General features: G+C 47.5%; 1 protein-coding gene across 4 annotated transcripts in view; it reads right to left on the bottom strand.

The window, feature by feature from the left end:
- SNX31 (sorting nexin 31) overlaps positions 1-15,719 on the bottom strand; it is an 81,605-nt gene that overhangs the window by 46,162 nt on the left and 19,724 nt on the right. For all 4 annotated transcript variants that reach the window (XM_066264639.1, XM_066264637.1, XM_066264638.1 and 1 more), the window contains exon 5: positions 2,431-2,541. In XM_066264639.1, coding sequence (XP_066120736.1) covers positions 2,431-2,541 — 111 coding nt within the window. The remainder of the gene's footprint in view (positions 1-2,430; positions 2,542-15,719) is intronic.

Below are 15,719 nucleotides of genomic sequence, written 5' to 3'. Positions count from 1 at the left end.
TGCTACAAAACACAAGCACCAGCAATAAAGCGATATTAACACAAATGCATCCAAAATTAAAAAAACAAAAGCTGTGGACTTATTGCTGGTCCTTAAAGAGCCCAGCAAAATGGGGGTGAGGTGGTCAGGGACAGCAAAGTGAGAGTGAGGCGGGATGCTTTAGGAAACACAGACTGTGATTTTTCATTGCAAAATTTTAATTACATTTTCATGCGAGCAGGAGAATCTCCAGCCCCTGGAAGAGAAGACACATTTCTGCCAGGCCATGTGCTCAGAAACTCCACCATTTTAAGGACAGAGCCTCAGCTAAACTTATCTGATGCTAATGATGTCAGTGTCATAGGTGGGAATTTCTCACAAGCCAATGTGATTGGAAGAGAGAAAGTACGTTTTTCTGAGATCACAAATGTATCTAATTCAACTTATGCTAGGCAGGGAACTGGACAAGACAGACGTATTGTGGAACCCTAGCCTTACTGCCCAACTCAATACTTATGTAGCACTACCTCTAATATCACTAACAATACCAATGGTAGTGACTAACCCTAACCAGCACTTCTGATGGAATGTGAGCTATTTCTATAATTACTTAGACACTGTCTTGAAAGCTTAAGCAACTCACCCAGACTCACATAGCTATGACATAACAGCACACAGGAGACCCCAAACTCCCACCAGCCCCTAACTTCAGCTACAGGTAGGTCTAGCTTGGCCAATGAGCCCAGCAGTGAAAACATGTCAATGATGACATCATCAGGTGGGGCAGATGATGTCATCAGGTGGGGCAGGTGCTCTCCAGGGCCCCAGAGGCCCAACCATTTCCAGGTTATCTTACACCCGCAGCTGCACCTGAGCTACCTGCCCAGCCCCAGAGGCATCTGAGCTTATGGTCCCTACTCTCACTATTCCTGTCCTTCTCCTTTTTCATTTATGTGTCTATCTCCCACTTTGTAGGTCCCAGGAGGGCAATTGAGGGAACTGTGGTTTGGGGAGTGGGGGATTGGTATAAATCCCCTCAAGCAGTAAGCATCAACTCCTATGATGCTTTTTAGAAAGATCATTCTGGAAATCTGTACAGAAGATGAGCAAGACTGGAAGCAGGGAGATGATTTTGGGGGCTGCTGTAGAAAGCTAGCTAAGAATGATGAGGGCTTGAACCAGGGGCATGGGGGTAGAAAGGAGGAAACAGGAGGAAGGATGACCAGGAGAGAGACATGGGGTACAGCAGCAAGAGGAGTCAGAGGAGGAGCCTGCAGTCACTTCTCCATGGATGGCCTCAGCAATGTGGTGGCCACTACTGCCACTCACCAGGTCAGAAATACAGGGGCTATAAAAAGGCTAGGGTGGGGTATGTGCACCGACTTCCCAAGAAGAAATATCCAAAATGATCGTGCTCAGGTGGAGCCAAGATCTAGAGAAAGGGTGTTTCCTATCTGGGAACACAAACTGCTCTTCTGAGGGCAGGGGGATACAGTGGGCTGAATCTCCAGGTTAGAAAGAGTCACGGCGCAAGAACCAATCCTGCTCCACACACACACACTGTCTTGGGCAAAGGTGACTTCGAGAGCTGGGGGCCCAGCAGGGAGCACTTTAGTTCATTCAGGCTCGGAAGGCAGCAGATATCACGACCCCAGCAAAAGAACTCTGGCCTTGGCAGGGTCTTGGAACCTCCCCTACTTCCTCCGTTTATAACTTCCTATTCTTCCATGTAAGTTTCTCTGGAGGATAGAACTAAAACCCTCCAGAGAAAAGGGGACTGGGAACAGTGTGTGAGTGTGAGGAGATGGTGTCCGACCACAGCCCAGCTCAGCGGGAGGACAGGCCCAGGGCAGCGCTGGTCACAGCCACATCTGAAGAAGGGGAGGATGCTGTCTGGGTCTTGTCCCTTAGAGTCCTCAGAGAACCCACTAACCTAAGGTCTGGCACAGAGTTAGGCTCGCTGGGGTGTTGTTTCAGGGGTTTTCCCTGGGAGGGAGGAGTACAATTCTTTTAGCCTTTGATAAACCCACGTCACTCTCTCCCAGACCTTGTCACCAGCCCTCCTCACGGTGGCCTGTTTCAGGCTCATCTGGGCTCCACCTTCCTTTCTGCTCCCACCCACAGGACCCCCCATAACAAAGCACTTGTATTTCCAGGGCACATCCCTGGCTGAGTCCCCAGGAGCTGACAGCAGCTCTGGGAGGGCTCTAAGAGATCTCTGGAAAGTTGATGCCCACAGGGAGAATAAAACCAAAGAGTAAAACCTGGGTACTGGCTGTAGCTCAGATCCCCGGCCAGTCTCCCAGAAGATCCCAGCATTTTGGCAGATCAATTGTCCAGGATGAAATGGTAGGCAGGAAGCTTCCAGAAGAAAACTGCATCCTAGTCCCTGCCTTTAAATAGTGCTTCTTCCTGCATTTAGTTCTGGGCTGGAGTTTAGATGAAGTTTACCTCTAGGACCCTTTCGGCGGTGTCTGATGTTAGGATTTCAACTGGAATGCTCCTTCCATCGGGCAGAAATATGTCCAGAGAGGCTTTCTTGGTAGAGATGCTAAACGTGTCCTGTGAGCAAAGGGAAAGCACAATAAGCCCCGCCATGACCTCAGGGCGCCCCTCACGGAGGGGACAGTCAGCCGTGTCCTGCGCCTGGCCCTGAGGGACACAGCATGCAGCAGCACATGAGAGCACAGGGCAGAGATTTGGGGGACACAGTGGGGATTGAGAGGGGCCAAAGCAATGCAATGACATAGAACTTGAATAATTTTCAGATAAACAACAAGGCATCCATTTTAGGGGGGAAAATCATCTATATGTCCTTGGTGGTCTCAGATTTACTAAACTCTCATTTTTACTATTTTCAGGCATCCCTAAAAGTCTATAAACTGCAGTAATTTATGATTCTGCTACAGCAAAAATCTGAAGTGTGCAAGCTTGTGACTTGTGTGGCAGCGAGCCGCTGCTGTGGGCGCCCAGCTGAGGCGCTCCCTGCTCAGTGCTGCTCCGCCTGTGCCTGTGCACGCAGGAGGGCGTGCAGCTGCGCCTGTGCCTGTGCATGCAAGAGGCCCAGCGGCTGCGCCTGTGCCTGTTCACGCAGGAGGCCCAGCGGCTGCGCCTGTGCCTGTGCACGCAGGAGGCCCAGCGGCTGCGCCTGTGCCTGTGCACGCAGGAGGCCCAGCGGCTGCGCCTGTGCCTGTGCACGCAGGAGGCCCAGCGGCTGCGCCTGTGCCTGTGCCTGTGCACGCAGGAGGCCCAGCGGCTGCGCCTGTGCCTGTGCCTGTGCACGCTGGAGGCGCGCGTGTGCACTACGGTGAGTGCCAGTCTGACCTGTGAGCTCTCCAGGGACTGCTTTAAACTGTCAAGGACACTCTAGAGACACTGGAAGGCCATCAGAGTTTAGGAAAGTTCAAGGCTGACATTTACTGATTGGCGCTTAGTTTCCAGGGAGAGCAGGACCCCAGGAGGAGGCACGGTCCGGAGCTGCCCAGACAGGCCTCACAGAGGGGCTGCATCTGAGGGTGTGCTGTTTCTAGCACCTCCCAAAGGGGATCCTGTCCGTTCCCAGTGCTGCCCCATCTCTGGGGAGGCTGATTCAGGTCACAAACTTTCCCATCCCGGCCTCGATGACAGATTAACCCTAATACTCGTGGTATGCAGGCAGTCAGTTCACTTTTCTCCTAGGCATGGGCTATAGGTCTACCTTGGGAGAATTGAGAGTCACTCAAACCATTTTCTGTGTTCGAATCCTATTATATAAATCAGAATATTAATAATAGAGAGGGTGGAGCAAGGCGAGGGAGGAAGTAATCACTTTAGTAACTAAAAAATTTGCATCCAGCCCAGGTCACCTTCCCTTTGGGTATCAGGAGAGGAGATCCAAATGGCCAATCTGAAGATTGTTTGAGATCGCAGAGCGGAGGCTCAGGTAAGCTGACCAGGCAAACCCCCCACTAACAGGCAACGCTTCCCCTTTCCGGAACCCCCTCTCATCTTTCACTCACCCCCCCCCCTTATTCACAGACACAATAGATTAGACATCAGGCTTTGTAGGGAATGGGAGAGTTTGCCCAGTCACCTCAAAAGTACAATCACATTAATGACAGGCTTATTTTTCTTAATTTTGTTATCAAAAGGTAAGCTATTTTTTTTTTTTTTCCATTTTTCGGAAGCTGGAAACAGGGAGAGACAGTCAGACAGACTCCTGCATGCGCCCGACCAGGATCCACCCGGCACGCCCACCATGGGGCAATGCTCTGCCCACCAGGGGGCGATGCTCTGCCCATCCTGGGCGTTGCCATGTTGCGACCAGAGCCACTCTAGCGCCTGGGGCAGAGGCCACAGAGCCATCCCCAGCGCCCAGGCCATCTTTGCTCCAATGGAGCCTTGGCTGCGGGAGGGGAAGAGAGAGACAGAGAGGAAAGCGCGGCGGAGGGGTGGAGAAGCAAATGGGCGCTTCTCCTGTGTGCCCTGGCCGGGAATCGAACCCGGGTCCTCCGCACGCTAGGCCGACGCTCTACCGCTGAGCCAACCAGCCAGGTATCAAAAGGTAAGCTTTGAGTTTACATTTTAACTCCTCCTCCCTCCATACTTACAATTACTAAGTTTCTATCATTCTGAGCCTAAATACTTTAAAGAAGATAATCTGTTTTCCAAATTCAAAAGATTGGTTCAAAAAAAAACAACATGTTTTTGAATGTATTATATCTACCTATGTAGGTGACAGGTATCTATAGCATATAATTTATGAGTAAATAGATCTATGCATTTATTATACACAAATATATTGTTAGAGTGCTCTGTGCTAACTGCTTCACATATAGTAGCTAGTTTAATTTTTCTAATTTAACTCCTCTTTTTTCAGATGAAGTTCATAAAGGTTAAATAAGTTAGCCAAGGACACACTTCTAGAAGGTGGCAGAGGCACAATTCAAGGCCAGCTCCACAAGACTCTAGGGCCTGGGCTTTCAATAGGGTGATCACAACTCCGAGCTGGCCCAGGAAGGTTCCAGGGTGAGCCTGTCATCCACCATTGTTATGGACTACATGTTGTGTCTCCCCTCTACCACCCGGTTCATACGGTGAAGACCTAACCTCCAATGTGACGGTATTTGCAGATGGGGCCTTTAGGAGGTGATTAGGGTTAGTTGAAGTCATGTCCCCCTATAAAAGAGACAGCAGGAAGCTTGTTCTCTTTCCATGCATGCACAAAGAAGAAATTTCTTTCTCAGTTGCAGGAATTTCTGTTTAAGCCATCCAGTCTATATTTTGTTAAGGCAGCTCAAGCGGTCTACTACAAGTATAATAATTATCGCACTCCTTTCATTTCCCAAAGTGTCCAAGTGTAAGTTATATGGCCCCTGCGTCAGCTACCATGTTATGCTGCCTCCTTCCATGTAGAATAGGTTTCTGGAGGCCTGCCATAAATTAGCCACCTACTGATCACCATCAATTTTCAGACAGTCCTGTGTCTTTTTGTCAGAATCGGCCTCTGAATCAGCAAATGCTGAGTCACCTACCACGTTTTCCCTCTAAGCGCCCAGTACTGGGGTAATCTACTTCCTAGAATTCCTCGAGAATCACTCCAAGATCTTTCCCAGAATGTCAGAGCTGCTGGTTTCCCTTTTCCACAGCACTGGCCCTGAGCAATCCTCATACAACCTCAGGCGACACTTTCCTCACTTCTATCTTTCCAGGAGAATTTTGGAAATTTCCCTATGTAAAGCCAGTGGCCACGGCCAGGGCCACCATCAGAGCAGCCCAGCCCATGCAGGTTGGCATTGGATTCGGACAGTCGGTAAAGAAACAAAGGAGCCAAAAGCAGATGGGCTATCATCTTTAATCCTAGCTTGCACCCGGCGGGCAAGTAAAAAACACACACTGGGCTCCAAAACCCACTCACATTCAGTGCTCACAAAGCTACTGATTTATCCGAGTTTCCTAGAATCAAAGGTTTCTAGCTCACCAGCCTTATTCTCCTCAGTTCCCCATCTCCTTCCTTATCCCAGATACAAACTCTGCACAAACTGGCATCTCACTCAGCACTCCGCCATCTTGGCTGCTTCTCCTGGCCTACTCCACGTGGCCTCCTTCTGCTCTCTGCTCTACTCTCTCCTCTAATGATAATCTCAGGAACCAAGAGAGCAAGCTCCCTTTCTGCCCCTATTTTATAGTGTAGATTCAAAACCTTTAATCCAATATACAAAATAGGGAAGTCTCTAATACAAAGTCACTTATCTGAGGCATGATGGGATTGTACCACCCCACATCAAAAAGGATGGGAAAGGCTTAATCCCAAAACCAAGCCCCAGGCTACAAGGATTCTCAACACACATTAATATCACCTGGGCCTAATATCTCAAACATCTCTTACCTCGAGGCAGGGGCAGGATAGGGGACAGGACCACTCACAAAGTGAATGGAAAGAATGCCATTGCTTTGTGATAAGATTCTAAAGCAAACCCCAGTGTTAACTCAGGTTACCTCAATGTAGCTCCCAACTCAAACCATATGGCAGACCACCAGTAAGATATCTAAATTATGTGAAAAGTTAAAATAATATAAATGCATATCTTTATTAAATTCTTCTGCAAAAGAGGAGTGACGAAGCATTTTGATTGGTAGAGCAAGTCAGATAACAGATGGTCCTGAAATCAGACAATCGAGGATTTTATTAAAAAGACAAAAGAAAGCTATGGTGGTTCTGGATAGGGAAATGGGAGGATGGAAATGGAGTTATAGAAAGGTTTGGCTGGCAGTGTGGTGAAAATGGACTAGAACGGAGTCTGGGGGATAGGGGAGATTCAAGAGAGGTTGGCTGCAGTAATCTGTGCATAAGGTACTGAGGGTCTGGGCCAGATCACATGGTTAAGAAGCACATAATCTACAGAGCAGACTGCCTGGGTTACCAGGATACCTCCCTCACTCATCGCATTGATGGTGTGTAAACCTGGAGAGGTTACTTTCCTTCTGTGTACCTCATTCCTTTGCTCTAAAATAAGGATGGCTGCCTGACCTACAGTGGTGCAGCGGATGAGGCATTGACCTGGACCGCTAGGTCACTGGTTCGAACACTTGGGCTTGCCTCATCAAGGCACATCTGAGAGGCAACTACTATGAGCTGATGCTTCCCGCTCCTCCTCCCACCCCCTTTATCTCCCTCTTCTCTCTAAAATCAATAAATAAAAATCTTTTAAAATAAATAAATACAATAAAATCAGGATAGTAATAGTGCTCACCTCACAGGGCTGTGGTGAGGATTCAAGGGGCAGCATTTAGAACTTGGAAGAGCACTCATGGTCGTCCCTCAAACAGCAGCTGTATTGTTTTGTTATGGTTGGGAAGGTGACGAAGAAGTTACATCTTTAATTTAAATTAGTGGCCTGACCTGTGGTGGTGCAGTGGATAAAGCGTCGACCTGGAAATGCTGAGGTTGCCGGTTCGAAACCCCGGGCTTGCCTGGTCAAGGCACATATGGGAGTTGATGCTTCCAGCTCCTCCCCCCTTCTCTCTCTCTGTCTCTCCTCTCTCTCTGTCTCTCCCTCTCCTGTCTAAAATGAATAAATAAAAAATAAAGAAAAAATTAAAAAAAAAATAAATTAGTGGCAACAGATAAAAATAAAGGAGTCAAGAAAAGAATCAGGAAGATGTTTTCAACACTCATATTTAGTCAAGTTCTGAGTCCTGTATGTTTTACATCTTAAACTATCTCTTGAATCCATCCACTTTTCATCTCCCCCACCAGCACCTTAGAGCCAACTGACACTTCCCTAGACCCCTGCCATGGCCTCCTCACTGGTCTCCTCGCTTCTACCTCCCCCTCCCCAGTGTGCCCCCACACACACAAAGCACTCTCCACACAGCAGCCAGAGAAATATTTTCACATGCAAAACTAAAAATGTCCTTTTCTTGCTTAAAACCCTCCTACGTTCTTTTACATTGCTCATGAACACTAAAGGAAAAACCCTGTTTTCTCTACTCTGTTCACACCAACACCTCTGACGCTGACTAACAGGAGTTAGCTTGGAGCCCACAGGTTCCAAGGCTGCTGCACCCCAACTTCAGATGCCAATTGCAAGTCCAGGCCTCCCACCCTGCTGGCCAACCAGTTATAAATGGAAGGTTCCCAACATGTCCTGCTTAAGTTTGATCATTTTCTAGGACAGCTCACAGAACTTAGGAAAGCTCTTTACTTACGATGGCTCATTTATTGTAAGAGATACAATTCAGGAGGAGCCAAACAGAAGAGATGCATAGGGCCACGTATGTGGGAAGGGTGGGAGCTCCCCTGCCTCCCGGGGTGCACCACCCTCCCAGCCCTCTGTGTGTTCAAGACTCTGAAGCCCTCCCAACCCCACACTTTAGGGAGTTTTACAGAGACTTCAGCACATAGACATGATCAATTATTAATTCAATATCTACCCCCTCTACCCTCCCCAGGGTCAGGGAATGAGGCAGAAAGTTCCAATCCTTTAATTAGGCCTTTGACCATCCTACCTTGAAGCTATCAAGGGGTTCCCAGTCACCAGTCATCTCATTAGCATACAAAAAGACACTTTCTTTAAGGTAACATTGGTTTATAACACATGAGTTTCAGGTGTATAACATAATTTGACATTTTTATATATATAAAGTTCTTAGAAGCTCTGTGTAAGACATGCCTGTCACCCCATCACTCAGAAAATTACAAAGGTTTTTGGAGCTCTGTGTCAGGAACCAAGTTCAGAGACCAATTATGTATTTACTTCTTACTCTGTCACAGACACCCAGCCCTTTGTCACTGGCCAGGACGGAACAAGTCAATTGGCAACTGCCCCTCCCTGTCCTTCCTCCTTCTCCCTAGCGATTACCCCATAGGTTGCCACATCCAGCGGAGTTATGACTCTATTAGGGAGAAAGATGAAGGAAGGTGAGGGCATTCTCCTCCCACTGGGACTGCTAATCTTGAAGCACATGGCCATTTTTATCACAGCCTGGAGAGAGGCTCTGTGAGGATGGAATCAACACAGAGAAGAAATGGAGCTTTGAGTAGAGAGTGGGGAGGGAGTGCCAGCCAGACTTCGACTTTTCATCTAAATGAACAGAGTTCCCACCTGACCAGGTGGTGGCGCAGTGGATAGAGCGTCGGACTGGGATGTGGAAGGGCCCAGGTTCGAGACCCCGAGGTCGCCAGCTTGAGCGTGGGCTCATCTGGCTTGATCAAAGAGCTCACCAGCTTGGACCCAAGGTCGCTGGCTCCAGCAGGGGGTTACTCGGTCTGCTGAAGGCCCACAGTCAAGGCACATGTGAGAAAGCAATCAATGAACAACTAAGAAGTCGCAACACGCAACGAGAAACTGATGATTGATGCTTCTCATCTCTCTCCGTTCCTGTCTGTCTGTCCCTGTCTATCTCTGCCTCTGTAAAAAAATTAATTAATTAATTAAAAAATGCAAATGAACAGAGTTCCCATTTGTGATTTCTTTCCCTTGCAACTTAAATAGATCTATCCAATACCTTACTCCAGTGGTCCCCAACCCCCGGGCCGCGGACTGGTACTGGTCCGTGGGCCATTTGGTACTGGTCCGCAGAGAAAGAATAAATAACTTACATTATTTCTGTTTTATTTATATTTAAGCCTGAACAATGTTTTATTTTTTAAAAATGACCAGATTCCCTCTGTTACATCCGTCTAAGACTCACTCTGGACACCTGTCTCGTAAGTTCGACAATTATATTTAAAAATACCACAGTTTTTACGCTGGTCGCATAATTTTATTTTGTGCATTTATATGTCCCACTGTAAAGGCCGGTCCATGAAAATATTTTCTGACATTAAACCAGTCCGTGGCCCAAAAAAGGTTGGGGACCACTGTCTTACCCTATCCAACCATTTGTTTGTTGAATGCTCTTGGCTTTCTTATACTTAATTTGTTTAAAGCTAGGTTCAGGAGCTACTTAGATGATAAGCTCCTTCAGATAAAGGATTATGTAGTAATTTATTTTGAACAGTACCTGCACAAATGGATATTTGAACAATCTTGGTGCCATATTTCTCCAAACAATCTAAGTGAGAGGCTTAAAAAAAGGATGGTGGCATCTAAACTTGAACGTTTAAAAACCGATTGTTTATAACCGGTACCTCCCTCTCTAGCCCACCATTGCATATTTACATTGCCTATATTTTAGAAGAGAACATTACAATTAAAGTCTCCTATGTTCTGTTTGACACAGCAACATGGTTTCAGTTGAAATAACCTTCTCTCAGCAGGTAACCTCCACATCAAGGGAAGAAAAAGGTTCAAGGACCATCCAACTCTGACATTTGTTGGAATGGGACACATGACATGAGAACTGGTCCTCGATCTTCCTCCTCCTCTCCGGCATGTCCTACCAATTGCCTCAGTCAGTAGAGTTCTGACTCACACTCTATTTCAACCTTCTCCACTTTCCCCAACCATCCAACCACATCTACCTCCTCCCTCATCCCTACCAGCTGACCTTACCTCCTATAATCATGGAAGAAATATCAAGAAGGGACTTGCTCTGCGTCTACTCATAAACCTTGGACCGTGCCTGCCGTCTTGCCCAGTATTTCTTTCTCTTTGTCTCACATTCAATTTAAAAGGCATCCTTCCTCCACCGGACCCAATTAATGTTTGACCCTCCTCCCTCTATTACTAGATGCCATTGAACACAAGACCAATCCCACCCACTCCGACTCTTAAACTCTCCTTTTCTATTAGCTATTTCCAACCAGCAGGAGAACTTACTCAAGTTTCTTTCATCCTCAACAACAGAAAGACAGAGACCCTCTGTGGATCTCACCTCCAAGAAAAGGATCTGGCCGATTTGACCATGAGGAAGTTCTGTTCTCAGCACTGCTGTAGGTATAGAAAATCAACTTTCTACAAAGTGTTTAAAGACAACTAAGCATATACATTTTTTTTTAAATGATGCCATTTTAACTCCAGAAAAAAGGAAAGTTGTTCAAGAAGGTAAAGGTAAATATAACTTTTTTTCAGCAGTAAGAAATATTTACGTATTATAGTGATCGAAATACTGGCTAAAGATTTAATTTTCATAATGAAATTGAATAGAAGGGAAGAGGAAAAAGGTGATCGAAAAAAGATGAAATCTTCACCCCCCATAACAGGCAGGCAGTGGAAAATGTCCACAAATTAAAGAATAAGAGAAAGTTAGAGATGTGTGTCATTACCTCCAGATTGTTAAATCTCTGAAGAAAAAGCTGAAAGATGTGAAAGCCAGTGTCTCTGAAGAGCAGGAGAGGGTTATGTTATAATCCATTATATCACTATTTTACTTTTAAAACTAGAAGCACAATTTGCTTTGAAAAAATACACATTTTTAGAACATGGTAAAGAGGATAAATAATGGCACAGAAGAACCTTTACATCATGAGATAAAGGCTGGTGCACAATAGCTCAGGTCGTCCCGGTTTGGAGTGGTGATCAAGGAGGAATTGTGGCTCTTTCTGTGGTGTTTGAAGTATATGAGAATGTACATAATTAATAAAAGGTAAAAGCAATACAAAAACACAATTAGAGGGAAAAGACAACTAGATAAATGTAGATTATAGAGAAGCAAGGCCTTAGCTAAGCTGTCACCTTGATCTAAGATGGATCAGGGATCCAACTGCACACTTTACACTAGAAAATTAAACTCATTTATCTTTAAGAAACATCAAAATCCTCCAATACCACGGGTTGCCTTAACACACTTTCACACATCTGGTAATTCTTTTCAAATTGAACTTAATAACCTGAGAAGTTTCTTAATTTCCCAAAGAAGATCAATTAGTGTGTTTTACTGATACTCTGCACTAATAGCCGCAGAGCTTATTACTGAGGTTTCTTATCCAAGAAAATCTATACTTGGACTCACCAAGCTCTAAATTTCTATCCCAATAATGGGCCCTAATCATTTCACTACAAAGAAACACTCTTAACAGGAAATGGGGAATAGTCACTTCTAAGATGAGCCAAACATAGCCCTGGTCAGCAAAACTTCCCAAATATGCAAGTCACCCCTCCCTTCACAGGCATGCAAAAGCCACTCCAAATACTTTCTTGATTTCTTTTTCTCAAACATGTTGTTCACATGAGGCCATAGAACATGACAGTTTAAGAACTAGGACCATAAAATTGTCTTGAGTCTAAGATTTTGGTTTTGCCTTTTCAAAAGTCCCTTCATTTCTAAGGTGATCAGGGCAGATCAGATCTAGACACACAAAACAAAAGGGACCCGGTGGGAGGCAGGGCTGGGTGGACTACCACCACGACAGAAATATCTTACCTCAGTGGAGAAGGGCTCCCTGGGTTCAGATCCCAGCTCTTCCACCTGTGAGATATGTATCCTTGGACAAGTCAGTGACCCTGAAGCTAACAGCACCCCCCTCAGCAAGCTGTAAGGAACACCTGAGGGCCTTACAGGTGTTCGGGCCTCGTCCAGACTAACTGCCCTGTAGAGGCACCCCCCCCCCTTATTTTTGCAGCTTGCCTTTGCCACCTTTGAGAAAGGCGTTCTTTGGCCTCCTGGAAGGTTGTGTATATTCACGTTTCCAATGTCACATGTCCTTGCCCAGAGACCAGAAAGTGTCCTTGTATCTGCTGAGAGCCAGGCCTGTGAACATGTGACCATTTGGCAATAACCACTTGGAAACAGCAGTCCAAGAACTTGGCGGTGAAAATGTCCAAGTAGGGTCCATATAATACTGAGGTGGGGGAGCCACCGCGTCCCGCTGCTCGGGCTCCTTTCCTGTCGCCGCCGCTCACGCCAGCCCTCTCTGCTCCCAAGGGCCCTATGGGAACCGTTCACTGCTCAGCCGGGCGAGTGTCTCCTGCACCGGCTGCACCTGTCCACTGCTGATAAATCACTCTGGCTCTAGAAGGGGCAGGGAGTCTACGGGCAGCTGGAGTAGAAGTGGCTACTGCTTCCTTTTTCCCAGTATCAGTCCCGAGTCTCCCAGACTGCCAGATATTAGGTTGTTTGTTGGTTTTTCCCCTTGATGGAAAGAAAAGGCTAGAGTATGATCTTATTCGCCTCCCCACCTGGAAACCTTCCAATACCAACTTAGATGTCACTTCCTTTAGCAGGGCTCCCTGACCAAGGCGCCCTCTACCACATCTCCCAGACACACGGTCATCCTGTGTCCAGTCTCCAGTGTTGTGTGTGACACAGTGACACTGGTTTCAATTGAGGTCAACTTCTCTCAGAGTGTTACCTCCACATCAAGGGAGGCAAAGGCTCAAGGACCACCCAACTCTTTGCCCTTCCCTCACCAGGTCACAGACAGAGGGTGACAATATTTGGGAAGTGGCAGGGCCCACAAATGGGCTGAGAGGATGGAAATCTAGATGGCCCCCTACCTCCCTCCTGGATCGTGGCCTGTAGCCATAGTGCTCAGTCCTGTATCATGTGCCTGGTCCTAGATCACGGTGCTCACTACATTTAGTGACTTGCCCAGTGATTTTCCTCTCTCCCCAATAAGACAGGAAACTCTGCTGCTAGACTGGGTGCTGTTACTGGTGTCTCCTCTGCCTCCAGAGTGATGTTGGCTCTGAGCAGCATTCGATACATATCTGTTCAACATATGAACAATAAAGAACAGCATAGCCTGACCTGTGGTGGCTCAGTGGATAAAGCGTCAACCAGGAACGCTGAGGTCACGGGTCGAAACTCCGGGCTTGCCTGGTCAAGGCACATAGGAAAAGCAACTACTATGAGTTGATGCTTCCCACTCCACCCACACCCCCTTTCTCTCTTTCTTTCTTTCTTTCTCTCTCTCTCTCTCTCTCTCCCCTTTTTTAAAAATCAATAAAATCTTAAGATAATTCTTAAAGGAATGGCATAAAACAGGAGGGGGATACAACACACACGGGACAACTTTCCTGATTTAAACATAATTTCCTTTTCAAAACCATAACGCAAACTTCCTTTACAAACATTTTCAGGAGTCAAGCTGCCCGTCCTGCTCTCTTTCTTGGAGGCAATAAGAAAACAGTTGGAAGAAATAATCTTTGAAGAAGCTGGAAATGGCGGCAGGCCTGCACACTGGGTTTTCAGAGGGGCTGCTCTGCGCAGCAGAAGGCGCGGCTGGGCAGGGAGGAGGGGCAGCGGTCTGGGGGTGGCACGGGCTCAGCAGTGCAGGTGTTTCGGGGCAGCGAGTCAGGGGGCACTCGGCCTGTCTGGGACAGCCACTCTGGGCCCATCTGACAGCACCTGTGGCAGGGGATGCCCATAGAATGTGCAGACATACCACCTTTGCAGAAGGCAACCTCTCATTATGGTTGAGAAGAGAAAAAAAGGACCGCCATTGATAAAGAGAGCAAGTACTTCCTAAGTGTGAACGTGTGTCAGGTGACATTTAAGTGCTTTAAGAGCACTTGCTCACTTAATCCTCAAAACAACCCAAGAGACAGCAGCTATTTTCCCCATTTTAAAGGTGGGGAAACTGAGATGCAAAAGGCTAAGTAAATTGTCTCAAGCCATACAAATCGGAAGTCGGGCAGCCCAAGTTTGAACCTCAGTCGTCTCAGTCCTGAGTCGTCAGGCCATCGCTGAGCTGGTCCTAAGGCTGCTCAGTGGACAGTGGGGTTACAGTGCAGATCGTGACTGAGGGACTGCGGTTAGCGGCCTCACTGCCGGACATGCTGCTCAGGCTGCTCAGTGGACAGTGGGGTTAGAGTGCAGATCGTGACTGAGAGACTGCAGTTAGCGGCCTCACTGCCGGACATGCTGCTCAGGCTGCTTGGTGGACAGGGGGGTTACAGTGCAGATCGTGACTGAGGGACTGCGGTTAGTGGCCTCACTGCCGGACATGCTGCTCAGGCTGCTCAGTGGACAGTGGGGTTACAGTGCAGATCGTGACTGAGGGACTGCGGTTAGCGGCCTCACTGCCGGACATGCTGCTCAGGCTGCTTAGTGGACAGTGGGGTTACAGTGCAGATCGTGACTGAGAGACTGCGGTTAGTGGCCTCACTGCTGGACATGCTGCTCAGGCTGCTCAGTGGACAGTGGGGTTAAAGTGCAGATCGTGACTGAGAGACTGCGGTTAGTGGCCTCACTGCCGGACATGCTGCTCAGGCTGCTTAGTGGACAGTGGGGTTAGAGTGCAGATCGTGACTGAGAGACTGCGGTTAGCGGCCTCACTGCTGGACATGCTGCTCAGGCTGCTTAGTGGACAGTGGGGTTACAGTGCAGATCGTGACTGAGGGACTGCGGTTAGTGGCCTCACTGCCGGACATGCTGCTCAGGCTGCTTGGTGGACAGTGGGGTTAGAGTGCAGATCGTGACTGAGAGACTGCGGTTAGCGGCCTCACTGCCGGGCATGCTGCTCAGGCTGCTTAGTGGACAGTGGGGTTACAGTGCAGATCGTGACTGAGGGACTGCGGTTAGTGGCCTCACTGCTGGACATGCTGCTCAGGCCTTGCGGAAGAAACAAGAGGCAAGATCGGAAGTACAACAGACAGAATCAAATGATGTAACTTCATCTCCTGCCCTACATTCTGTGTCAGGACAGCTGGGTCACAAAGCTCGGTCCCTTCAAAGTTGAGAAGAACTGGTAAGGGACCAAGGCAAAGCCCTGAGAGAAAGGGGGAAAGAAACATGACCAACTAAGGCTAAAAAATACATCCCCAAAATGATGCCACTAAGGAGATGAAAATGATAGATGTGTTAATAAAAATATGGCTTCTCTGAACTCAGACCTCAAAGAACAGGTAAAGAGGTAAAATGGGAAAAGGATA

This window comes from Saccopteryx bilineata, chromosome 3, assembly GCF_036850765.1.
Source record: "Saccopteryx bilineata isolate mSacBil1 chromosome 3, mSacBil1_pri_phased_curated, whole genome shotgun sequence".
Taxonomy (NCBI): Eukaryota; Metazoa; Chordata; class Mammalia; order Chiroptera; family Emballonuridae; genus Saccopteryx; species Saccopteryx bilineata.
This window is presented reverse-complemented; position numbering and strand designations above follow the sequence as displayed.